Below are 25,079 nucleotides of genomic sequence, written 5' to 3'. Positions count from 1 at the left end.
TGAGTATAAGTATATTCTAAATTTGATCTATTTTTATTTATAAATAATATATTTTATTACAATTTCTGTTTATAATTTTTATGCATTTGAGTTATGCAAATAAGTAAGTACATTGTTTAGAAACAAGAGAGTTAATTTGAGGATGTTCAGTGACTGAAATGATCATGGTACTCACAGCGGAGATGTGGAGCTGAATCTATACGCTGCGTCCCCCGTTGCAGGTATACAGGAGCGGAATATTCAAACTGCTTTCCTGAGTACCCAAACTACACAGACACACAAAAATCAATGTATAATCAGCCAGGTGCATGCAGACCAATCATGTGTGGCACCATAAACAAATCCATGTTTAAATTGCTGTGTTTTTCTGGCTGGTGTCATAAATTACAGCTATTATCAGTGCAGACATCACACACAAGTCTATATTAACCGCAGTGGCTGTGGTGTGATTCGATGCTGTGTTGAATAAATGGCCGCAATTAATATCACCTGATGAGCGGCGCACTTGAACACATGCGTCCCCGTCTCTTTGCTGCGGTCCAACGTGGCCCGCAAACTCAGCTCCTGGCCTTCGATGACCAGCACGCACACGTAATCTTCCTCATCCTGTTCAGAATGTCACACGGTATGTCACACAATCAAACGCTAATCACGAGAGGTCTCTAAACCCCCCTTCCTCATTCCAGATGCATTATCATAAATGAGTTCACCCAGACCCTCCTGAACACCCGGGAATAATGGCCTTTTAAAATGCACAGCCATGAAACGTCAAGGCCAACATATTGGCTCAGGCACAATGGATGGGGTGAAATGATAAATAGCAGATGAGCATCACCTCAAAAATGTCCAGGTTTTTGCCCTGTAGAGAGAGCTCGGTGTAAAAGCCAACAGGAACCAGAGGGGAGCTCTGCAGGGCCCAGACGCAGGGGCAAGAGTCGGGCCCGCGGGGCGCTGACTGCTCCTGTTCACACACACACACAAAATAAGTGTTTCACTGAGGGCAAAGGTGACCTGCACCTACTTCTTTGAAAGTGACATGAGGGTTGGTTAGTTTGGTTTTCAATTTAATGCAAATGATCAGCGGAAGGTGCAATTTGATTGGATGGACCAAATTTAGACATGACTGCATGATTTCGGCCACAGCGTTTTAGACAAACATGATAATTTTGAAAACAATAATCTAGCAAGTTAGTCACCAGAGATAAAATTTGTTTTTGGAAGATCACAAAACACGTGTTATTTAAGACCAAGTTACCACACAGTTTAAAAAAAAGTAATAATAATAACAACAACATTCAGCAATATTATTAATTTGACTGCACTGACACTATTAAATGAGAACTGAGCTGGATTAGGACATCACTGTCTTCTGCTTCAATGAATTAAACTCATTTCAAAATTGATGACCTTTATACAGTTTTTGTGTGGCATGTGGTGACTGACACCAATAGACAGGATTGATGGGTAAGATAGATAGATATAAAGGATAGATATACAGGATAGATCTGTCAGAGATAGTCTGATTGATGGATAGATGGACACTATACTACAAGATATTTAAAGAAAACCATGAAAGCATGTCCCACAAAAACATGGTACTTTTTAGAAATGTTTTGGATATATTCCTGTTTCAGCAGATGACCTCCACGCATAATAATAACAATAATCATTTATTTTGACCTTTGACCAAACAGGTCGTGACCCCGTGGACTGTCTGTAAGTGGTTATGAAATGGTAAACCCTGGGGGAGGGCGAACACTTACTCTGCTGTTATAGATGACGTGCTGAGGGGGGCAGTTCTTATCATGAGTGCAGCGCTCATCCTTCACACACCAGTGACACGGCCACATACTGCTAACACACGCCATGCACCTGCAGCAGATCACATGTGATACAATGAATGTGTCATCAGAGGACAGCCAGTATGTGTGGTCATATAATATTCATATTAAATACTAGTACATTTATAATGCAAGTCAAAGTTTTTTGCACTAAACAGTCGTATTTTATATTTTCACTCATTTTCCACACTCTCTTGCCAAGACCAATTTCAAATTAAGCCCATTAAGTCATGAAAACATTTCACCCCCCCTTCGCCCTCAGAAAAACAACAACATTTTGCATAAAAAATAAGGACAACAAATGACTCGAATACAAATGCTTTTCATTTAAATTAGCATAAAATTAAAAGCAGCATGACAAATATTATCATGATGTAAAAGTACTTTAAATTCTAAAAGTCATTTTTTGAATAATGAGAATTACTTTTTTTTTTTTTGCATTATAGTCATGAAAATTAATTTGCTTAATTGCCAAGAAAAAGTAATTCGAAGTTAGCTTCGTTTTTTTAAGCAAAACATAATTACTTATTTCTTTATTACAGGTTGTTTGAGATTCACATAAACAGGTAGTTTTTACAAGTTCAGCTTAAAGACCTTTATGATTGGCTTTCATCACTCAATCTCATTTAGTAGGACGTATCAAGTCACTAAATATTAAAAAGGTATTGATATATAAACATTTCAATGAGCTTGTGAGTGTGTTGGGTGAGTTTGCAGGTTAGTTACTGTAAAAGTGGAGTGTTGTGCACAAGCATGTCTACATAGTTCATTCAACTACTTAAAAAGAAAATGCTGTTTTTAATGATACATGTATTTAAATTATTGCACGTGTGGGTTTATTTACAAGTGGGCCAGAGCATGAACTTTGTGTGCACGTGTCCTTACGGTGAAGTAGCGTTGAGCCGTCCGACTGCTTTACAGTCATAAAAGGTGATATTTGCGTGCGAGATGGTCACGTCTCCAAACTTCAGTGCCATTCGAACAGATACGTGATCTACAAATAAACAGATTCATGTAAAATATCAGCAAAGCAAATGACATAATAACCAGAAATAATTCAAAGTTCCTTTTTTCCCTAGAATTTTCAGCTTGAAATGCGATTAAGTGATATTCAGTATTTAACATGGATTTACCCATCCCTGTACAGTAAATACTGTTGATCTACTGTATACTCTAGAGAGGCGCACAATGCATTGTCAGGATCTCAGAACTGTTTGCCTAAAAGCTTTAGTACAGAGTCCTGGCAGATTGACATTTTCTAGTTGCACAAAAGATAAGCTAAAACCCTACGTCAAAATAATCCCTGTAACCCAGATTCAACGTCAGTAAAATCAACAGGAGTATCTTTCAATTTCGGCAAATCGTTGCATATTTACAACATGCAAGCAAACATATTCTAAGAAGCTAGTTATCTCTGAATGTGCTTGTGCACTTAGATAAAAATCATGATAGCTAGTTTCAGATTACCAAGAATAAAAAAAATAATAATGCACACTCTCTTGAAAAGAAATGGTTTGGGTTTCATTCCCTCAGCTCAACAGTTGGTTGCCGGGAGAAAACCGGCTTGGCAATGCGATCGCGCCAGCGTGGCTCACCGTTGCCTGGTGGACTCGGGGGGAGCTGCTCTGGTGCTGGTGATTGACATGTGATTCTGTTCTCCATGACAACCGCAGGCTGAGCAGCCAAACTCCCAAAAGCGCAAGATAGAGACTCATCCTTTGACAAGACTGGTAACTGTAGAACTGTGAAAGAGACCTTGAAAGCACAGAAGAAAAAAATAGTTTTAAATTTAAATGGCCATTTTAAGAGTGTGCAAGGCCATGCTTGCTCTTAAGAATACTAATAGGAGATATTGTCAATACTTTTGTTTGGACGCTGGTGCAAAGTTTTCAGGCTATGTAATCGTCTGAGAGTCCTGCATAAGCAACCAGTCAGAACTGCTCCTGACCCCTTACAAGAATGTTATTGTGCAATCGAAGACCTCGAGCGCAACTTTGCATTTACTACTGGAGTAAGTCAGTTTTTTATTTTTATTTTTTTATTAAATAAATAAATAACCTTAGTCAATAGATTTTAGTTTACATCACAGTTATGAACATGATTTGTTCCTTGCTATTCGTAGATAGAGGCAATTAGTCAAATGATCATTTAGAAATCATTCTAATATGCTGATTTGCTGCTCAAGAAACATTTCTAACTATTTTCAATGTTGAAAATATAGAAAATATTTTTGTGGAAACCATTAATTTTTTCTGGATTCTTTGATGAATAGGAAGTTCAAAAGAACAATGTTTATTTATAACAGAAATCGTTTGTAACATAATAAACGTCTTTACTGATCATCCTACAGTATGTGACTACTAGTAGTAAAGTAGAATATATTACTGGTATATATTATATTATATTATATTATATTATATTATATACACAAACACATATACATATATACACACATACAGTCACACACACATACATGCATAAGGATGTGACAAATATTCAGTGAGAAATAGTCTGTCTATCCACAACAAAAGCAAAAATGCTCTAATGAGGCACAATATATTTAAAATACTGTTATGAGATTTAAAATATTATTATGAGAAGCAGGACTTTGGAACAATGAGATTTCACCATAAACCCAAGTGTATATTGAATATTCCAGCCTTTTTCAGAATAAAAAAAACTGATAAAAATGGAAGAGACAGCTTTAATTGCTTTCTGCTATCACATAATGCCTGGTTAGCCACAGTGTTACATGACGGTCAGGGAGTCAATTCCTGTCTAAGTGGGCGTTTCTTGGCTAAAATAGGCTGCAATGAAGACCACACAGACTAAAATGTGACAGGAGAGTGGGAGGTGATCTGGGAATGTACCCCTGTCTGTTCTTCTCTGCTTTGGATGGAGGGTTGTAGACTCTCTATAGACACACACTGGCGCTCATGACCGTAACTCCAGATCCAGTGGTGCTGCTGAGCATGCCGTGCGCAATCCATCTTCCGCGTGCATCTGATACACACACAAACACACACACACAATGAGATAAGGGTCTGTTGAGAGTTACAGCTAAATAGAATAAACTGAAGAGTCCTCTCAGAGATTAGATTGAGAAAATAAAACACAAAAATGACCCGCACCCCTCATGAAGTTCTGACACCATTATTTTGTCACAAAATCTGATCTTCTGTTTCTTATTTCACAAAAATGGATTGTGATTTATGATGTAAAGCACCAAAACAAAACTTTTAAAATATCAAAAAAATTCCTTCTAAAGAAATACGATAGCTTTGTGTGAGAACAGACTGAATTTTAAGACGATGTTGCCTGAAAACTTGCCTGATCACGATAAGATGCATGAGATTTGAGAGCAGAGAGGATGACTATTTGTGAATTAGCATTTATTTGAAACAGATTCTTTTGTCTTTACTGTCACTATTTATTTCTTCCAAAAAACGTCCTTCTTACGGACCTCAAACTTTTGAATGGTAGTGTAGTATTAAATCTTAGTCTGATAATGATCCCCAAACAAAAAGGGTTGCATAAACAGCCCAAAATAGTTGAACCGGTAACACAGCTGCTGTTCTGTGGAAACAGAAGTCGTTGAAGAAATTATGAATATCAAAAATGATCTATGGAAATGATCGTCGTATGATTAAATGTGCTGTTTATGTAAAACGAGAGGTGCGGCCTGATGGGAAGGGAGTGTTGAAAGAGCAGGCAGTGATGTATAACAGTAATCAGGTGAGCTCAAGTACCTGCCCTCCAGCGAACACCAGCCGCAGTAGGGATCTCGATTAGACAGACAGGAGTGGCAGTCCAAATGCTTCTCACACTGAGCTACATGGAGCTTTGTAACCTGAAACACACACACAAATCAGAGGCCCTGAGCACTGTTCTTGCATTGCAAACTGATCAAATGCAAGAGAATGCAACTTTTGCATGAGAGAACAGTGTAAAAAAGAATCTCCAATTCTGATTGGCTGCCAAGACGATTCCACTGGCAATTACTCGACAATGCAAGAAACAAAACCAGACTTTCATCTTGAGAAAAAAAATCTGTCATTCAAATGATGTTTGTCAAAGTAAACGTGTAATCTCTCCCTTTAGAGCGTGCATGTAACAGATGCTGTTTGTTTCAGTTGCTGGCAGTTGAAAGAAGCCGTTTGTCTCTCATACCTTTCTTTCAGTCAATACGTAGACGTTCTGTTTGGTGGAGTCCAACAGCAGGTCAGCGTTAATGGGACTCTCTGCATCCACCTCCACGGTGTCATATTTGGTACCGGTACCATTTGCATGCAGGAACACCTGCAAAAAAACATAAAGGCACATGAAGTCTGATTGCTTATAAAAGTAATAGCACAACTTTCTACAACTAGCCACATGATTTAAAGTTACCACAAAATCAAAATGGACAATTCTTATTTTTAATGGAATATTGCAGTAAATTATTTATCAGAGCACATCAATGATCCAATCAATTCCCGATAGACAAAATAAAGTTCTGCCCTTCATTTTTCTTGTTTGAGAAGCAGTTTCACTGTTAAATGTCACAATAGAGAAGAAACGACTATTGCAATTTTCATTTCATGCCGACTTTAAAGAATCATGTCTGTAGGACAAATGCTGCATGGCGAATTATGTGCTAAAGTTGAATGCTTACAATTAGTTTTATTCAAAAGCATGAACAAAAGCATACATGTGCATATACAGAAGATGCACACATTGGCCACAAAGCTCAGGCGAATTGCAATCTCAGCAGGCCGGTGTGTTTTACAGCATCTTGCAGGCAGGAGAAGTGAGACCGTGGGCTGTCTGTGAGAAGTTTTGCCTGAGGAGATATTTGGGCGGTAAACAAGCTGCTGTTTCAGAGTTTCGCTGTTAATATTTCATATAGCACCGGAGGGGATTGAGGGATGAAAAACTCCAAGCGCCGCTGCCACCACCCCTATCAGCCGACCCAGAGCGCGCCGCATGTGACCGGCTCCCCTGAGATCGGTTCTCCCCAAGGCGCTTGCAATAAGCATTCAGAACATGTCCTCTCATGCTGATGAGGCAGCCACTCGCATTCAGACACGCACACACACACACTCCCTTTTATATGCACACACAATCACACCAGCTTCAGGCCAGACTGGGCCAATCACGAGCTGTAAATACCCCACATTCTCGATTGAAAGTGGGCAAAATTGGCAGATCAAAACATATCTGTCCCTAAAAACAAACCAAAAAATACACCGTGATGCAGAAAAACTGAGTTTATTTCCCAAGACTGAATGAATACGTTGCACGAGGATCTTCTGCCTGAAGGATCTTAAAGGAATAGTTAATCCAAAAAATAAAGATTTGATCATTATTTACTCATTCTCTTGCACTTCATTTAAGTCTTCTGAAGACTATAGTTATTTAAGTTCAACTCTACTTCACTGCCATTTCAGAGCTTCGCCGGAAGGGAAGAGATTTTCAGTGAACAATGTAGCTCATTTTAATCTTGTTGAAATATAAAGCATAAGTCGTACAGATCTCTTTTATGGGGCTTTTTGGGACAGAAAACCTCTGTGTGAAGATTCTTCAAAATGTTGTTGTGTTCCACAGAAGAAAGTAATTCAGGCTTTGGAACAATAAGTTTTGCGTAATTGAAACCGAATCCTAGCGTGCCAAGAATAAGAGTTGCTCATCATGTGTTTCTTTTCACCTTCCATGACTCATGAATTAATTCTACACTGTTCCACCTCTAAGAGCGCAGGAGCTTAAGACATGCATGCACTCTCTTGTCCAATTGCCTTAAATAGCAGCTAAACACCAAACGCAATAGTTCAAGCTAACTTTATGTCTTATGTTTTTCTGCTTTGAAAGGTAATCTTTAAATACACTGTCTCAATTCTAGTGGCCTTCAACTGTAGGCCTCATTTAAAGGATACAAAAGTGTCCACATTGCAATGCATACCAAAACCTGTTTCTCATCCAATTTTTGGAGCAAGGACATGCTATCATACCCTCCCAAACTTTATCCTGATAAATAATGTAACCCACACTAGCTGAACTCTGACTGAACCAAGCGATTTTAATAACATAAGATTACCATGCTGTAGGCTGGTTTGCTCATTACTGGCAAGTTAGTGCTTAATGACAGATTATGATTACTCCATGTGTTTGCTTTTCAATGAAGAAGTCTTTTCTTTAATGATGGTAAACAGTCTTTAAAATGCAGTTGTTCATGCTGATTTTTCCCATTATGCTTCAGTGATTTGTGCTGCTATTAGTTCCACTAAAACGTGATACAAGATGAAAAATAGCATGTTATATGGCCAGTAATAAATAGCAGTGAGTCATACCTTGTGTAGCTTCCCGCTTTTGTCTCCTAGCAGTACTATGGTGTGGCCGACCTCAGTTGCGGTGGTGACTGCAGTGATAGGAGGAGTCCAGGTGAAAGCGGCCGAGGCCTCGAGAGCAATGGCACTGGCGATGGGACTGGGCGTGTGTTCACCTCCGCATGGGTACTCGGTCAGAGAGTCCTGCGCGACCCAGAAACATTACATTACCTACATCCATCACCAAAATATGTTCATATAATTATAGCAGATGGCGGGGAAGTTATTAGGAATGGGAATATTTGGGAATTCAACAGTTTTTCTCTCTCTCGCTGGCTCTCATCACATTCAATTCAGGCTGCAACCTCACAATTTGGCAAAAACACGATTTTTTGGCACTTTCGATCCAATAGTGGTTCAGCAATGGTGCATGAAAACACTGTCAGTACGGTTTTAGCACGGTGCTCTGTCTGCGTTAGTGGAAGAATGCAGGCTGTAAACGGAGCCATTCAGTTCCGGAATATTTATACACGTCACTTCTGAATAAGAACCCATTCTCGATTCACACCCATAAACTGATTATACGCCACTGCTGACAACTTTATTTAGTGCACAGAGGACTCTCTGTGACAGTAGGCAGAGGGATTTCTGCCTACCTTTATTGACAGAGACAGTAGGAAAGAAATTATTGAGATAGAATTGCAGTGTTCTTTCATTAAAACATCACTACTAGTGAAAAGTGTGGACACTTGACACTTCAAAACCATTTGATTTAAAAGCTTACGCTTGAATTCATTAAATAGTTTTGTAGACTATTTTTAATTTAATAGATGGGTTTGACTGTATAGTGAAGGGACAAGCTGCCAGCAATTGCCCAGCATATATTACTTCTTCAATAATTTTAAAAACCATCCAAGGATGCAGCTCATTAATTTGGCTGAAAACAATTTTATGAATAAAAAAAAAAATCGTAGTTTTAATGATTTACTATTATTATCCTAAGATGCAGAACATAATAATAATAATAATAATAATAATAATAATAATAATAATAATAATAATAATAATAATAAGTAGGTATGTCCAAACATTTGACTGGTAGTTCACATGAAATGGCATGCAAGTTTCTAATATATGCAACTTGGCTGTACTTTGAATTCAGTCCAATGATATACAAACAGTTTAGGAATTAATGAATGTTAAATGTTTTGGAAATAATGAGGTTCGGGCTAATCACACAGACAGACAGCTGTGTGCCCCAATGCTTACAATACGGAGACAGGAACCCTGAGCGGCGACATTATAAACAATTAATATCCAAAATGCAAGTAGAATATTAAGTCTGAGCTCTAAACACTGCAAGTACAAACTTTCCAAAGTCAACTTTTAACATTTGGATAGTGCCAGAAACATCCTGTCCTTGCCATGTGCATAAAAATCAATACTAAAAAAGCTCAGCTGCTTTTATAATGATGTCTGTCAAACACAACCCATCATGTATCCATGGCTGGGAGTGATTTTTAGATGCACTCACTGGAGCCAGCCATGGGTCTGTGTGTCCTGACCTAATGCTATTCTAGAATTGCAGCTGTCAGTGGTCGGACGGACACAATACCTCAGCTAACAGACCAAGGGGAGTGGCCACGCGGGACAGTGGAACGGTGGCACGCAACTGAAGTCAAAGGAGGTCAAATACAGAAACACCAAATGCACCTACTGGTTTGAAACAAGATAATAGCAGCCATTCTGCAATACTTCCTATGAATTATTGAGATGGCAATAACTGTTAAAATTGCAACATGAATATAATGACCTTAAAGTTAAAATGAAATAAGAACTAACCACATTTACTTTTTTAATAACCCTTCCTGGACATTGTGTACAAAAGGAGAACTATCTTATTCCCATGCAATTTCATTCTAGTCAGTAGTTTCCATGCATTTCTGTACTATCTTTATAATTTCTAAGTCACACAGGTTTGAACATAAGCGTTTAAATTATTACGCACATCTAAAACTGATTTGATAATTACATAATATCAGCAATTGCAGATTTTAGCTGACTAGCAGACAGAAGTCATATATTAGACATTCTAGTGAACTGTACAGCGCAAATGTGGTGACATTATTATTTCTTTGAGGTCATCGGTTCAGTGGGCTTCTGTGGGTGTTGGTCACAGGGGCAGTGAGCTCAGAGAGGATGTGGGTCAGCGAAACTCAAACCAGCTGCAGCGTTAAGCTGGATTTAACCACCTCCCAGAGGCTACACACATACACACTACTCCTTTTCATTCCCAAGCTCATACTAATACAACACTACCCCCTTCCACACAGCAGGAGACACATGAATTGAACAGTAACCATTCTCCATTAGTCTCCATACCTACTTTCCTCCTCCGAACAAAACCTCTTTAGATTTCGCTCTTTAGAAACTCTCCAGTACTCATTTGTCACACTTAAAACAAACCATAAACTACACAAACCACTGTATACCCAAAATTACAGTTCACAAACTTGTTTTGTTATGCTAAATGGCCATTACATTACGGTTGCACAAACTAAAGATGGAAATATCTCTGAAATTCACAGAGCAGAGAATTAGAATCAGCCCAGTGACATGCAGAAGTTTGGGAGATACCGCTGCATTTGTTATGCCGTGCGGATTAGCATTGGCGCAGGCAGCTGGACGCTAATCTGTGTCAGCACTGAGGCAGCTGCCACTCGCCCAGACTTACACCCGTCGCAAAAAAGCCCCAGCTGACCCTGATCTGTCGCCAAGAAACCACACGCCATGCTGTCTTACACGACCCGGCTAATGGGCCGATATCTTGTGGCTATCCTTAGCTGTATATTCCTACTTATCGCTCTTTAGCTGTGGATTTACCCCTCATTAAAAGCCGCTGCATTCATGGAACCACTCCCTTCGTCTGCTAGTAGAAAGTATTTTGAAGCCATGCTGAGGTAGGCGGGTACAACTGTCAGAGATTGGCAAAATAAGCGGATAACTAATTGCATGCTACCGCAAAAAAAACAGCCTACACCACTATCTTATTGGCTAATGTTTAAATTAAGCCGTTATTTGGAGGGGTCTGAAGCGGAACTGATTTTGAATGGTGGAAGGGGTGTAGGGAACAAGAAAAACTGGCAAAGAGCAAAATTTCTATTTTGTTGGATCAGTTGGCAGAGTCATCAAAGGCCCTTTGAGGACTACATGATGAATTTCAGGGGGTTGTAATCCTATTTGAGGAATGACTGCAAAAACCCAGGCCAACAACTTACCTGCGGGAGCTTCAGACAACTGGAGGACACTTCGTACTCAATGTACGCCTTCTCCTTGTTATTGCTGTCTTTGCCCTCCTGTGTGTAACAAAGTAGCTGGGCGCCATGCAAGGCTTTATCCAGCTTCTCCACCATGTACACACATAGAGCTGACCTGTCTGTGGGTGTGGGAGTCGACGCTTGTCCCATAGCCATTGCCACAAACAGTGCAGGTTGATCATGGTGTGTGCCAAGCACGGCCGCCTGCGCCAGATTGTATCCTCCACCGCAGGAAAGCGGCACCTCCACATAAGAATAAAAGTTGGGGTCGCCTGCACAGAGTCTCGAAACGTATGTCCGATACTCTCGTTTGCCCCACACGTCGCGTCGAGAGAACACAAAGTAGACATAGTTGTTGTGCTGGAGTGCTTTCACAAAGTGGTTGTTGTATTCGGAGTAGCTACCAACGACCAGCTTTCCAAGTTCTTCGTGAGAGAATGCCGGTGCAGAATGACGTGCAACTGGGGCTAAGCGCCGCATCGTGATTGGTGGGATCCCACCAGGTCCTTTGCTGGTGTAGCCCCGTCCAACGAGCATGAGCAGAACACCTTTCTGCTCCACCACCACCCCAACAGTGGACACTCGAGGGTCATTTGCCGCCACATACTGCGTGTCCACAGGGTTGTCAGTCTTGTACAGCACCTGAGAGACGTTCTCCAAGTTTCGCTTCTCGCAGATGCCCTGCAGGACCGTCCCACACACAATCAGGCTGAGTGGATACCCTCCTTTGACCTCTTCCAGTAACAGAAGCTTGTTGGTGTTGTCTGTGGTTTCCGCCTGGGTGCAATCAGTGGGGTCGATGGGTGGTAGGCAGTCTGGACTGTCTAGTTTAGGCCCTGTTTTGCCCCAAGAGAGCAGCTGCAACTCTGGGGAAAGGTGATAGAGCACATTTACCGCACCCACATAGACATGGCCCGAGTGGCTGTCGAGCAGGAGGTGATTGAGGCGGGAGCCATTGAGGGAGATGAATGTAGGGGGGCTTTGAAGATGACTGGGGACCAGAGGCATTACCAGAGGCCACCACAAGATGGCGAGGAGCAGCAACAGGGGAGCAGCAGCTGGCATGGCACCCCCTCACCTGCTGAAAAGAGATAGAGATCAAGAAGAGAGAGAGAGGGAGGCAGTTGAAAAGCAGCACGCATGAAGAAAGATCATTTAGAATGGATGGAAAGGGCAGGAACGTAAATAGCAGGGATAAAAGTTAGTCGGAAATGCAAAGTCAGAAAAGTGAAGGCAGCGTGCATGAAGAGATTTATGGGAAGGATGCGAAGATACGGGGAAAGACAGTAAGGAAGAGGGAGAGGGGCATGGAAAGTTGAGCAACACATGAAAAGGAAGGAAGAGAGTCAGAAGGCAAAGCAAGATAGTCAGTTTTAGCGGAAACCAGAGAGAGGAGGTGATTCAGATAGGGATCGGGAGAGAAAAATAAAGATAGAGAAATAAAGAGAAGGAGAGAGAGGGGAAAGAGAGAGAGAAGACAAATGTTAAGTTAACAAAAAAACACCCCAAAGAATACCTACTGCCGCACATCACCATGCAGCACAAAGACTACAGGCTTCAAATACATTCTTTTGTTCATCAAAGTCCTGCCACCTTCACACAGGCAGTGAAGGATGCTTGAGTGAGACTGCCAGGCTTTGGTCCAATTCAATAAAAGACGCGCATCTAAGACCACGAAACATGCAATAATACTGGAGTTTACTTCAGAAAAGTCAGAATGTCAGCGTGCGAGTCGCAAACGCAAGAACAGCGGCTGATAAAACGTACCAAAGCTCGCCAGATGTGGGCTCCTGTTATCATTAAAATCCTTTGCTGGTGTTTGTGTCTGTCTCTGGGTGTCCGACTCACTGTTTACTGGCCGATACTGACTGCCGCAAGATGACATGAGAATGACTAGAGTGTTCCTCAGAATTATCAAGATTAGAGACAGAGGGAGAGAAGGAAAGAGAGAGGGTGAGGGCTAGTGGGGAAACGGGAAACAGAGAGAGAGAGAGAGAGAGAGAGAGAGAGTGAGAGAGTGTGTGTGTGTGTGTGTGTGTGTGTGTGTGTGTGTGTGTGTGTGTGTGTGTGTGTGTGTGTGTGTGTGTGTGTGTGTGTGTGTGTGTGTGTGTGTGTGTGTGTGTGTGTGTGTGTGTGTGTGTGTGTGTGTGTGTGTGAGAAAATATGAGCGCGCTGATAAAAAAGTAAAATAGAGATGTGAAGAAGTTAGGTGCTAAATTATGCATGATGCCTGTAGCTGTTGCCTTTCTGGTTTTACTGATGAAATCATGAAACCGAGAAAACAGACACCGCTTTATTCAACCATTCAAAAGACACGAAGATCAGTGGTTACATTCAGTTATCAACCTTTGAACAAAACAGAGAAAATAAAGAATCATCTGATGCAATAAAAACTAGTTTTTCATTTTCTTAAAAAAACGTGTGGTGCCCGTGCCTCCCTTGCAGAACTCAATACCATGATGCTAGATTATTACATGTGGTTGCCAGGGTGTAGCTATACTGTTGCTGAGGTGTTCGAAATGTTTTCCAACATTTTGTGTGGTTGCCAACGTGTTCTGAGTGGTTTTAAGTATTATATAAGTAGTGTTTCACAGTATTATATAGATGCTATGTGATTGTTAGGATGTTCTGGGTGGTTGCCATGGAGTTGCTATGCAACTGCTAATGTGTTCAATGTTTTTTAGCTTTATGTGGTTGCTAGGGTGTTGTGTGTAGTGGTCGACTGACATCATCCGATAGGTTTTTTGTTTGTTAGGTCGATGTGTCGGAATCAGGACTTTTATTTTGACGGCGATGAGAACGCCATCACCTGAGCACGCAGCGCTCCCATTTTCCGTATTCATTAGTTTACGTCTCTGTTAAGGAAATGTTATACAAAAAAGTATTATAGCATTTGTTTTTTATATTATTAGTAATAGAAAGTCAAACACTATAAAACTTTCTAATTTAGTGTCAGCATGTTTGCATTTATATAATTTTAAACAGTCTTTGAATATAATTTCATAAACCTTGCAGACTTTTAAATCCTTGATTTCAAACTATGCTGCAATATATTCAGTTGCCCACTATGCCATATTCATGTCATTTTCATGCTGCGTTTCCATTACCCTTCAAATTGCACAAATTGAAATTGCGAATTGAAAAATATGCCCAATATGTCAATTTTGCAAAAACTCCCATATATTGCAAAAACGTTTTTTTCCGCTCGCATGAGGAGATTTTTCAGGCAATTCGAGAAGAATTTCGCAAAACTGCAATGGATTTTTTGCATTTAGAGTCACATGATCATTCTTTAAATATAGCGCGGTATGTTTGGACAGAGACAGAGTTCTTTACTAAACTCATAAAAGACAAAAGTATTACGGGAATACTGGATTCTAAACAACAAAGAAATGCCACAATTGATCAAGACCTCGGAGCAGTTAGGAGGGAGAAACACCCAGAAATATGTAGCCGCTCCCAAGTTTAAGGGGCTTTCCTTGCCATTAATGATTGGATAACACACCTACGTCTCCTTCGATTAAAAATCATGGCTAGCGCAGTGGATGCGATATACTTAAACCTACTAACATCCATTGCCATGATTTTTGGAATGACTTATTGCGAAAGGAAAAAAAAACTTGTTTTAGTCTCATAACATCAGTTAATGGAAATGACGTCATTTCGCAATATTTTTTTATCGACATTTATAAAATACTGTAAAAGTTTTGCGCAAATCTGTAATGGAAACCTGGCTAATGTCTGTTGTATGTAAAATTACCATGTCTGCTTATTTACTTTGTTTATTTGAAAAAATAAAGTGCATTCCCAGTGCATACAAACTAACCAGATTGCCGAGTGCCCTGTTGGTTACAGTGTTTACTTCCTTTTTATTCATATTTAAACAATTTCTTTCTTTGTGAAAATACTGGTTTTCTGGTCTGATCTGAGGTGGTCGTAGCTGGCTTAACTTGGTGTAACCAGTCAGCATGCGGGTTTCCCAGCCTGACCAGCTGAAAAGTGACCAAATCTCCTCTAAAACTTCCACTAAAACTAATTTGTACTGCACAGCACACCTTTCCTCAACAAGCCACACAATTTGAGCCATCATGTCTGTCAGGCAAACATTGAGAGACGTTGCATGCTGAGGTGTAACACTTAGGGTTAGGAGTTTGTTCAAATCCCTAACCCCAAATAGTAATAGTTAGGCTTGCCTGCAAGCAAGTCAAGTCTAGAGAGAGGCTTGACTAATTTCTGCAAGTACGCCAAACACGATTCCATTTTTGAAGGAGAAAAAGTATCAGAGGACACTGAGTGTCTGAGAAAGTTATAGAGGGAAAAGAAAGATTCATCTTTAATTCATATCACAGCAGCCAAGAAGTCTTGAGGGCCTAGTATATGAGAGATGAAGAGAAAGAGCAAAGGAGAGGAGTGAAGGAGGGGGGAATTCCAGAGAAGCTGGAATCTATCAGTATGCATAACATTTTACCTCGTCTCCACCTTCAAAGGAATGGTGGGTAAGAAAAGGACAGTTTGACATGCTGGCGAGATTAGCCACTTTTCAGTTAGGCTTTTGATTGGAGAGTTCATGCGTTCATGCATCACCTTGTTTATGAAGGCTGAAAGCTGAACATCGCTTTGTACGGTGTCTCTTGTCTACCTAGCTTAAGGACTCATGCTGTCCACGTTTAATGAACATGATCAAAAGAAACGAGTTCAGAAAGCCTACAGACCGCCAGCTGATTTTTCTTATCCTTAGTCATGACCTGTTTCGTTAAGGTCTTGCACAACAGGATCTGGAAAAGCTAAATGATGCTGACTTGGACTTTCAGAGTGGAAAAACACTGATAATAAGTTGTCATGCTTTTGATATTATGCAGTCAGCAAAAAAATATTCTAGAGCACTTTTTAAGTGGTCATACCATGAAAATTTAAATTTCCCTTGATCTTTTATTTAAAAAAATAAGTTCAGTATAGGCTCCGACACATTTTGATGTTAGGCAAACCAGAGAAGTTACAAAAAGTCATACATATGTTAGAGCTTTTTCCAATTTTTCCAAGTCATTTATTTTCTTCTAAAACTGCACATAACCAGCCAAGTTTAAAACTCTTTTTGCTCGTTTTTGCAGTTGTCCGAAACCGATTAGCATGTACGCTACTGTGCAATGAAGCCATATTAGTTTACCTTTTTATATTTACCTCTAAATGTAGAATTAATCATGGCTATGATGTCACAACAGACATTTTCATTGAATGACAGTGTGAACAAAGTGACTGACTTATGACAACTGACTTATGCTCGCCAAACCACTTGAAAATTAAGAGATTTTGGGCACGATTTACACCCCCAATGATATGGGGGCGTGGCCAGAGTTTAGGCTTGTCGCAACCGACTTTTTGTCCAAAATATCCTAAATTTTGTGATGTCATTACGATTGTTTTACTACTCCCGATCGCGTCGGAGCTTCTTCGAACCCAAATTGCAAATATCAAATATCCAATGAGAGCAACAAGCTCCACCAACCGGATGTTGCATGCTTTTATAGCTGAAACATGGCAGCCACAAACATGTCACGAAAGTGGAGGATTGAGAAAGAAGACTATAACGTCTTGTCAGCCTAATTTCTTTTTTGCTGCAAAAAAGGAAGTACGCCAGGAAAGCCAGCTGATTAAGTTAATTGTCCTTCATGTTTGTTTTTCTTCTGAAGTCACGTTTGATCACGCGAGTTTCTGTGAGATCTCGTGTCACTGTGAGATCGTTACTACAATCAGTAGGTTTGTGGTCTCACGGTCTGGTCGAATTATCTAGTGTGTGCGTTCTGAGGATTATTATGTTAATAATCAGTTGAAACTGTCCTGATGTCTGTGGTCTCCTACGGTGTAAAAATCGGTTTGAAGATTTGAAAATAGTCTAGTGTGTCACAGGCCTAACACAGCATTCTAGGTACACATTGTAATTAGTTGATGTGTTGCCTAGGAATCTAATCCATGCCATTGCTAACACCATGCTCTATTGTTTGAGCAACAGGAACTCCTGTAAATCAAAACCGAGGTCATTTATACATAGCCGTCTTAAAGGTACAGTAGCGAAAACCGCCTGATAAACTCTACGCTCAGAATGAGGGTAAAAAATGGTGGCTTTTTTGCGCAAGTAACCTTGATTAAAATGATAAAAAAAAAATAAAAAAAAGGATATCATACTGATATTCAAATGACAATATGTAAATGCTACGTGTCAGTCTTGAATGAATAAATCGCTGAGGCATTCACAGCTCTAGAGCGTCTAAATAGAGAGGGTGTGCCACCACCACCGTATCCTCACCGAAAATTTAACTGAGAGTGGCAAACAGAAGCGAAACAGAGACCGAGCGATTGAATCCCACCCAGTGTGCAACCATTCCTACACAGATCCACCTAACAGAGGCAGACAGGGTGAGAATGACACAGAACAAAAGTGTGCTAAAAATGAGAATGCAGGAGGTCTCTTATACTGTCAAAACAGGCAATTTCACAGCTTGAATTAGGTTGAGCTTTTGCAGCATCAGCATTCATCTCCTTTTTTTTTTTTTACTTAAATGTTAATAACTGTTTCGGGGCATCATGGGAGAGAGCGAGAACACATTCCCTATTCACCAAGAAAGAGGAATAGCTACTGCCTTTGTGAGGAGGAATGGAAAAAGAGCTTGGGATATATATTGGAGGCGAGCTCTTCCTTACACAAGCACACACAAAAGAACTGGGACTTGACAAAGGGTGGAAATAAATGGATGCTGGTTTTGCACCATTGCATTGTAAAACCAGACCAATAGCTATTATGTTGCATGCATATCGCTAATAACAGCTTTTGCAACATGTAAACATGTTTTAAATAGAAGGTAGCAGAGTTTATCATTCCCGAAAGGTGCAACCAATTCGGGGAGAGTCATTTCGATTGCAGGCTGACCTTTGACCCTGGCTGGAAGCGCTTGTTCTGCCCATCCTCTTCTGTGTGTATGTGTGTGTGTGTGTGTGTGTGTGTGTGTGTGTGTGTGTGTGTGTGTGTGTGTGTGTGTGTGTGTGTGTGCGTGCGCGTTCCCAATCTCTGTAAACTTCCTCTCCTACACAGCAGCATATTAAAACAAAGCACATACTTGCTAGGTTGCTAAGCTCACTCAACACTCATTACCCCCAGAAACAGACACGGTTGTAATTATAGAGTGCATGTGTGTCTAATTTCTTTGCAGAGTGCATAATACGCAAAACACAATATCAGACACAAAGCTTACACGTACACGCAATGCTTCCAGACAGACACTTTCCACACATGAAAACACAAAAAACTGAAGGACATCACACAAAGCATCTAGCTGGCAAATTAAAAAAATAAAAAGTGAGCCTCTGTGTATGTTAAAAAATAAGACAAGCTTCAAAGTCCAAGACTCCTCCATGGGGGTGAGCCAACAGACAGACATGCGAACCCCACCCATGCTGTGTGCTTGCACTATCAGAGGAAGGAATCGCTTCAGTAGGCTTGACAGGAGACAAAAACGTCTCTCCTAATTTAAAGCACACTGTCTGAACTGACAGAACAATATAGTCTGGCTACTATTTTTATGTTTAAGTGGCCGTATCCACTATAGACATTAAGGATGGATCTCTAAAGCATTCAGAAATGTTGATTGATCACTATTGACATTTAAATATTTTTTTACAAATTACCCCGCAAATCTGAATACTTGGTTACATGCTTCAAGCTTTAATGCAAAATTCTGCATGTACAAGCAGATGCATGTAAATTCATGAATGCTAATCACGCCCTTCTAGCAAAAGCTTGATAAAATAACCAAGTCATGACATTTTTGCTTAGCCTAATTGGATCACTTTCTCAAGGTGTGAACTTCTAAGAAAAGATGTTTGCATCGTATTCACGTCTGTTCATGCCACACAAAGAGGGCGTAGGTCGGCTGAGCGGTCACAGCATGTGGGGGCAGCGAGATTTCACTGGAAAGTAACCAGGAAATCTGATGTGACACAAAGTGTCTCACAAAATGCATCATTGCGCCTCGTTAAAACATCTCAGATCATTTAAAAGCACAGCGTCTAAATTCTTAAAGCGATACAAGAACCAGCAGACAGCAAATTAAATTAAAGGTAGTTCACCCAAAAATGAAAATTCTGTCATCATTTACTCACCCTCATGTCGTTCCAAACCTGTATGCCTTACTTTCTTTTGTGGAACATGATTTGGTCTCATTCATTAGTTAATGTTAGTTAATGTAGTAGTAGTAGTAGTAGTAGTAGTAGTAGTAGTAGTATTTGAGTTTATTGCCATATCAGCATCACCGGCTATTACATATTACACATTTAACAACATAATATCATCAGTGTTAGTTAATGTATTAATTAACATTAACTAACAATAATCAGTTCAGTTACAGTATTTATTAATCAATTAAAAAAAACAGCTGTTCATTGGAAATGTTAACTAATGTAGCTAACTAATGTTAACAAATAGGCAAGACTTGAGCCTGTTGGCTTTCATTGCATGGACCATAAAAGAAACTCTAAAAAACGTTTGTTTTTTTTGTCTGCTCCACAAATTAAAGTAAGTCACAAGAATTATTACATTTTCATCCATCCCCTTTAAAAAAGCAACCAATTTTTGCTTAACTAGTGTCACTTTTTTTCAGAAGTTGTCATAAGGTAAGATCGCATATGTGTCGTCGCACACAGCAGATCGGGCGGAGATCAATGGGGTCGTCGCAGCAGGTGAGACTGTGCCATGCTAACGTAGGTGTCAGGGTGGAAATAAACCTGGAAATTTGGTGCGAGACAAAGCATCTCACAACACGCATCATGTCTCGAGGAGATGGGCACATCTCAAAGACACCACTGATTATTACAGAGTTGGGTCTTTGAATGCGTACTGAGAGTGAGAGTGACTGGGATTTACAAGTCTCTTTGATGCCAGGCATGAAAGTGTCAGCACACCAAGTGTGTGCATGTGTGAGAGAGAGAGAGAGAGAGAGAGAGAGAGAGAGAGAGAGAGAGAGAGAGAGAGAGAGAGAGAGAGAGAGAGAGAGAGAGAGAGAGAGAGAGAGAGAGAGAGAGAGAGAGAGAGAGAGAGAGAGAGAGAGAGAGAGAGAGAGAGAGAGAGAGAGAGAGAGAGAGAGAGAGAGAGAGAGTGTGTGTGCCTGGGGTGTGTGCAGTGGTTAATCACCACCTCTGTGCGGAGGGAGGGTGGGCAAGTTCTCATTTCCATACTACACCCAAGCAGGAGGGGGTGATACTTTGGGAAATATGGAAAGAGAGAAAAGAGAAGGTGGGGAAAATTGAAAAAAAAGAGAGAGATAGGCAAAAAACAACAGAGAAAGCATCTAGCTGTTTGAAGAACAGAAAGCGGGAGTGTGATAAAATACGGCGATTAGTAATGTAACCTCGTGCATATTTCATCGCTGACAGTTGTATGCAACTCAGACTCCTATTATTTTATAGAAGAGACTCGCCGTATCATATTTACTCAATCTTTTCTCCCTCCCGCCGCATCAACTCAACTATCCTAGTATCTCTGTTGCAATCCGTCCTGTTTCCAGCAAAGCCTCCTCTCTACATCGCTTCTTTATACTCTCCAACTGAGCTCATGAATATTTCGCGCATATTTCATGCACGCTGCTAGATATCTGATATCATCAGGGTGTTTCGGCAAGAGGAGCAAGAGGTTAGCAGGGTGCGTTTAGGTCCTGTAGGAATTTCTGGAGGAGAAAACACGGCTGCGGTCGGAATAAATGAACCAGGCAACCAATCATCTCCGGCTCCCTGTAATTATCACCTCTCTGAACAAACAAATATGATGACATCTTATTTTGATGGTAATGAGCCATAATGGCCACAATGGGAGATATAATGATGCTCAAGCAAGCTTTTATCACAAGCAAAGTCTGTGAAACTACAGGAAAATGACACAGAGTAGCTCTTTGGAAAGCAACCTACAGGTAATCACAGTAAACCTTTTAAAAAAGAGCCGTTTCAATTTTACGCTGATTGAATTCAACAGTTCTGGCAGGTTAGAGAGGTGCACATCTATATTCATAAGCTGGATGAGTGTGAGAAGTGTCTACTCTCTGTGAATTTTAAAAACAGTTCTGGAACCATCAACCGTATGATGATGATTATTAGGTTTCACCTTCGGCTCTCATTTTCACACCGCCACTCTCACTTGCGAGCGGCCCACACTGCTTTCATCACCACCTTGACAAGCATCTGCGTGCATAAAAATGCAACATTAATTATTTGATGGGGGCAGATAAACACACTCACTCCAGTGAAACCGACAGGAAGGCAGCCGCCACTAAATTCACGGGCTACTTCTTACATTACACACCCTATTTAATAGCTGTTTTAGAGGCTGAAAACGACGACGACGACAACAACAACAAAAAAACACAGCTGTATGTTTTGTCTGCCCAGCTTGGGGAGCGTAATAATGACTCTGAATGAAGGTTCCCCAAAGCGTTTACAAGCCAAACATTTTACAAGATAAGGGCCGTCTTTGAAGAGGGAAAGAAAATGCAAATACGCAGGAGTGTAATTTCAAATTAGAGACTAAAGGGAGGAAAAAACTTGTTTGTGGGTACCGGCTGCACGATACAATAAAAGAATGTCAACACGAGCAGCTAATTACGCCCCCCATATGCTGAACACAAGGTGAAAACCCACCACTCCTCAGGGACTAAAAGGGAGGAGGCATTTAGAAAGGAGACAATGGAGTCATAACAACGGGGGGAGCGCGTGAAAAAAGAAAGAGAGGGTGAAAAGGGATGTTCAGGTTTCACGAAACTTGGTATGGCCGCTGAAAAGACACAATCCAAATCGCCACTCCTAAAGTGCTACGCCACACCTCCCGGAGGAATAGTACAATAACCGCAAGCTGCTGATACAGAGACTGGAAAACCACTGAGTAAATGTGTGATTAAACATCTAGTTATCTTCCAATTAAGCCTGAATACATTAGATCCACTCCACAACAGGTTATCGTGGCATTTGTAGGTCTTTGACTAGTCACCTTGGACTAATTGGAGTCTTGAGAATAGGCTGCCAACGCAGCTGTCTGATAATGTTGTTTCAAATGCATTGGCATTTGTGTGATGTTATTCATCTACGATGACAGACGAAATCAGTCCCAGTAAAGTTTTACAAACAGCATTTTTTTTAAAAAATTAAACGCATTACAGAAGAATTTTTTTTTAGATAATTCTCAGTTTGAAAATGTTTGCAAACTACATTTCAATGGCAGACATTTAAATAAAGATGAAAATCTTTTTGCTTTTCATGTTTCTTTTGTTGTTGTTTTGTATCCCCTATCAAAGTGAAGCTGGTAGAGCTTGAAATAGAATGCAAGAGCAAAAATCAATGAATACTCTCAGAGGTCTGTCCCAGAGTGCAGTGAAGCTCCTGAAAGGTTATAAAATAAACAGAATATGCTGGACAACGAACTGAACAAAGATGCATTATATTCAGTGCTCTAATGGTAAGTTATGAAATAGGTACAGGTACGGGAAAAGGACAATACATTATTATTGTATTATACAATACATTATTCCCAATCACTATACTTGATAATTTAATAACCCCAAGCTCAACTTATTCATTGGCATTCAATGTAACACTAACACTAAAAATTTCACCCAAAACAATGTCATTTTTAACTGAAATGCACTTATTTTAAATCTTTAAAGAGCAAAAGTGTTTTTTAAAGCATTTACAGAGCAAATTCAGCGCTCACAATCCAAAAAAAAAAACGTATAAACGCTGAAAAGTTTTCCAGCGAACTGTTTTACTCACTTCATTCACCGGCACTGCGTTTCATCCCCTTGGAAGGCAAAGCGAAACTCTCGTTAATTTTTAAAACAACAACAAAAGCGTTTGAAAGTGAACCCGGTAAATCCCATTATGCGTGTGCCACATTGTTGTGGAAGATCTCAGACTCGGGCGAGCAGCGCAAAGCGGCTCTGAGGGAGAGGGGGCGGGGTTTTACAGACACGTCATGAAACAGTTTTCAATGAAGCGCTTGGGGAGTGGGCGGGGCTTGTCCTTACGGAGAGGCACTTCAGGTGAACAGACAGACTAAACATTTTCTTTTCATATTAGCAGTTTTTCCTTTTCATTAAAGGTGCTCTTTACATACATCAAATTTCCTTATTATCTGACAGATATCACAGAAATTATTATGATAATGAGTCATATTTAGCCAATTAGAAATGCAATCAATCACAGTGCTCTCTTGTGCCTGTCAATCGATCTGATTTGCTGACACAGGGTTGGCTGACCGTGACATGTCATTTGAAGGAAGTTAGCAAAAGGGCTAAAATGAAATCATTAACAGCACCATTAATGGAAATGAAACTTTTCCAGAATATATTTATTTTGTATTGTGAGATTCTGTTGCATTTAAACTTAAAGTATGCAAATTAGGAATCATCTTAATGAATACAAATCTGCTTTATCAAAACGTCTCAACTTTTTTTCAAAATATTGTTTATTTAACAACATATTAAGTAAAACACTTAATATACAGTATATCAAAAATATTATTTAGGAAGCAATATGTAAAATTAGGGGGTCTGTACATATGTGAAAACATATGGAACATTTTATAATAATATTTCTACTAGTGTTTTAAGATAAGCTGCAAACAACGCTAATGTAATTAAAGTTTATTTTACTTTATAAATAAATAGTTTATAAATTCTTTTTTTTTTTTTACTTTACCTTAGTTAAGCTAAGAGGGTCAAAATGAACTAAAGTTTAATCCACCCTAAATGATCACTTAAGCCTGCAGTCCCTCTCCTCAATATTTAATGCTCACATTGGGGCATGAAGTGAAGCGTGCTGCATTTGGGGTGATGGGGGGGTGGGGGGAGCGGCACGCCTCTCCGTGCCGCAGCTGGAGAGAGCAGATGGGGTTTGACACCCGTGTGTTTCTGTTGCACCGGGTTTTGACACGGATACTGTCGGGTTCACACAATACCAATTGAAAACGAATGCAGATCTCTCAAACGCACCGCCTTTAATAGATTCTTCGCCATCCGCTGGGCTTCATTTGTCAAATGTCACCCGGCTGTGACATTTCCCACGGTGTCAACCTACAAGCGCATTTAAAAAGAGATGCATTTTAAATACACCAGTGGGAAAATCATCAGTGCCAACATACACACTTGCACCTTTCTGCAAATCGCTTCAGTATCTTTTCCCGTCGAGGAGAAATCAGCAGCCAGCTGCTGTCTTAAGAAATAGTTTGATCAACTAGAAGTTTGCCAAGTGGCAATCAGTCTTACTTTTCAGATTCAAATGTTCAAAAATGTTATGAGGGCCAGATGCAGAAACATAGCTGCTAAGTTAAGACTACTGTATGTCTTAAGAACTAATCTGACCAACTAGCAATTATAGTAGTTACAGCTAATCAGTCTTACTTTTGGCAATCAAATTAGACCAATTCATCTTTTTATGTAATTGAATTGAAGTTAAGATCAGTCTTGAAGAACACAATGTGATTTTTAGCAAGTTTATGTAACCGGATCCAGATGTGAATCCAAACCATGTTAAGGCCCGTTCACACCCAGGATGATAACTATAAAGATAACGATAGAGGTGTAGTACTAAAA

At 40.1% G+C, this 25,079-nt stretch overlaps 1 protein-coding gene across 4 annotated transcripts in view; it reads right to left on the bottom strand.

The window, feature by feature from the left end:
- The window catches only part of plxnb3 (plexin B3), a 75,508-nt gene that overhangs the window by 20,563 nt on the left and 29,866 nt on the right, over positions 1-25,079 (bottom strand). The window contains exons 1-12 of one of the 4 annotated variants that reach the window (XM_079897158.1): positions 23,260-23,357; positions 11,422-12,541; positions 8,168-8,347; positions 6,012-6,140; positions 5,591-5,691; positions 4,712-4,844; positions 3,437-3,596; positions 2,727-2,835; positions 1,764-1,872; positions 836-961; positions 490-606; positions 176-266 (exon numbers count right to left, since the gene is read on the bottom strand). In XM_079897158.1, coding sequence (XP_079753284.1) covers positions 176-266; positions 490-606; positions 836-961; positions 1,764-1,872; positions 2,727-2,835; positions 3,437-3,596; positions 4,712-4,844; positions 5,591-5,691; positions 6,012-6,140; positions 8,168-8,347; positions 11,422-12,525 — 2,359 coding nt within the window. In that variant the 5' untranslated portion in view covers positions 12,526-12,541; positions 23,260-23,357. Of the gene's footprint in view, positions 1-175; positions 267-489; positions 607-835; positions 962-1,763; positions 1,873-2,726; positions 2,836-3,436; positions 3,597-4,711; positions 4,845-5,590; positions 5,692-6,011; positions 6,141-8,167; positions 8,348-11,421; positions 12,542-23,259; positions 23,358-25,079 lie in introns of those variants that run through there. The other 3 variants (XM_079897160.1, XM_079897157.1, XM_079897159.1) reach the window with 3 other exon arrangements.

The sequence above is a fragment of the Squalius cephalus genome (assembly GCF_949319135.1).
Source record: "Squalius cephalus genome assembly, chromosome: 16".
Lineage (NCBI taxonomy): Eukaryota > Metazoa > Chordata > Actinopteri > Cypriniformes > Leuciscidae > Squalius > Squalius cephalus.
The sequence above is the reverse complement of the archived record's forward strand: the minus strand, read 5'-3'. Positions and strand labels throughout refer to the sequence as shown.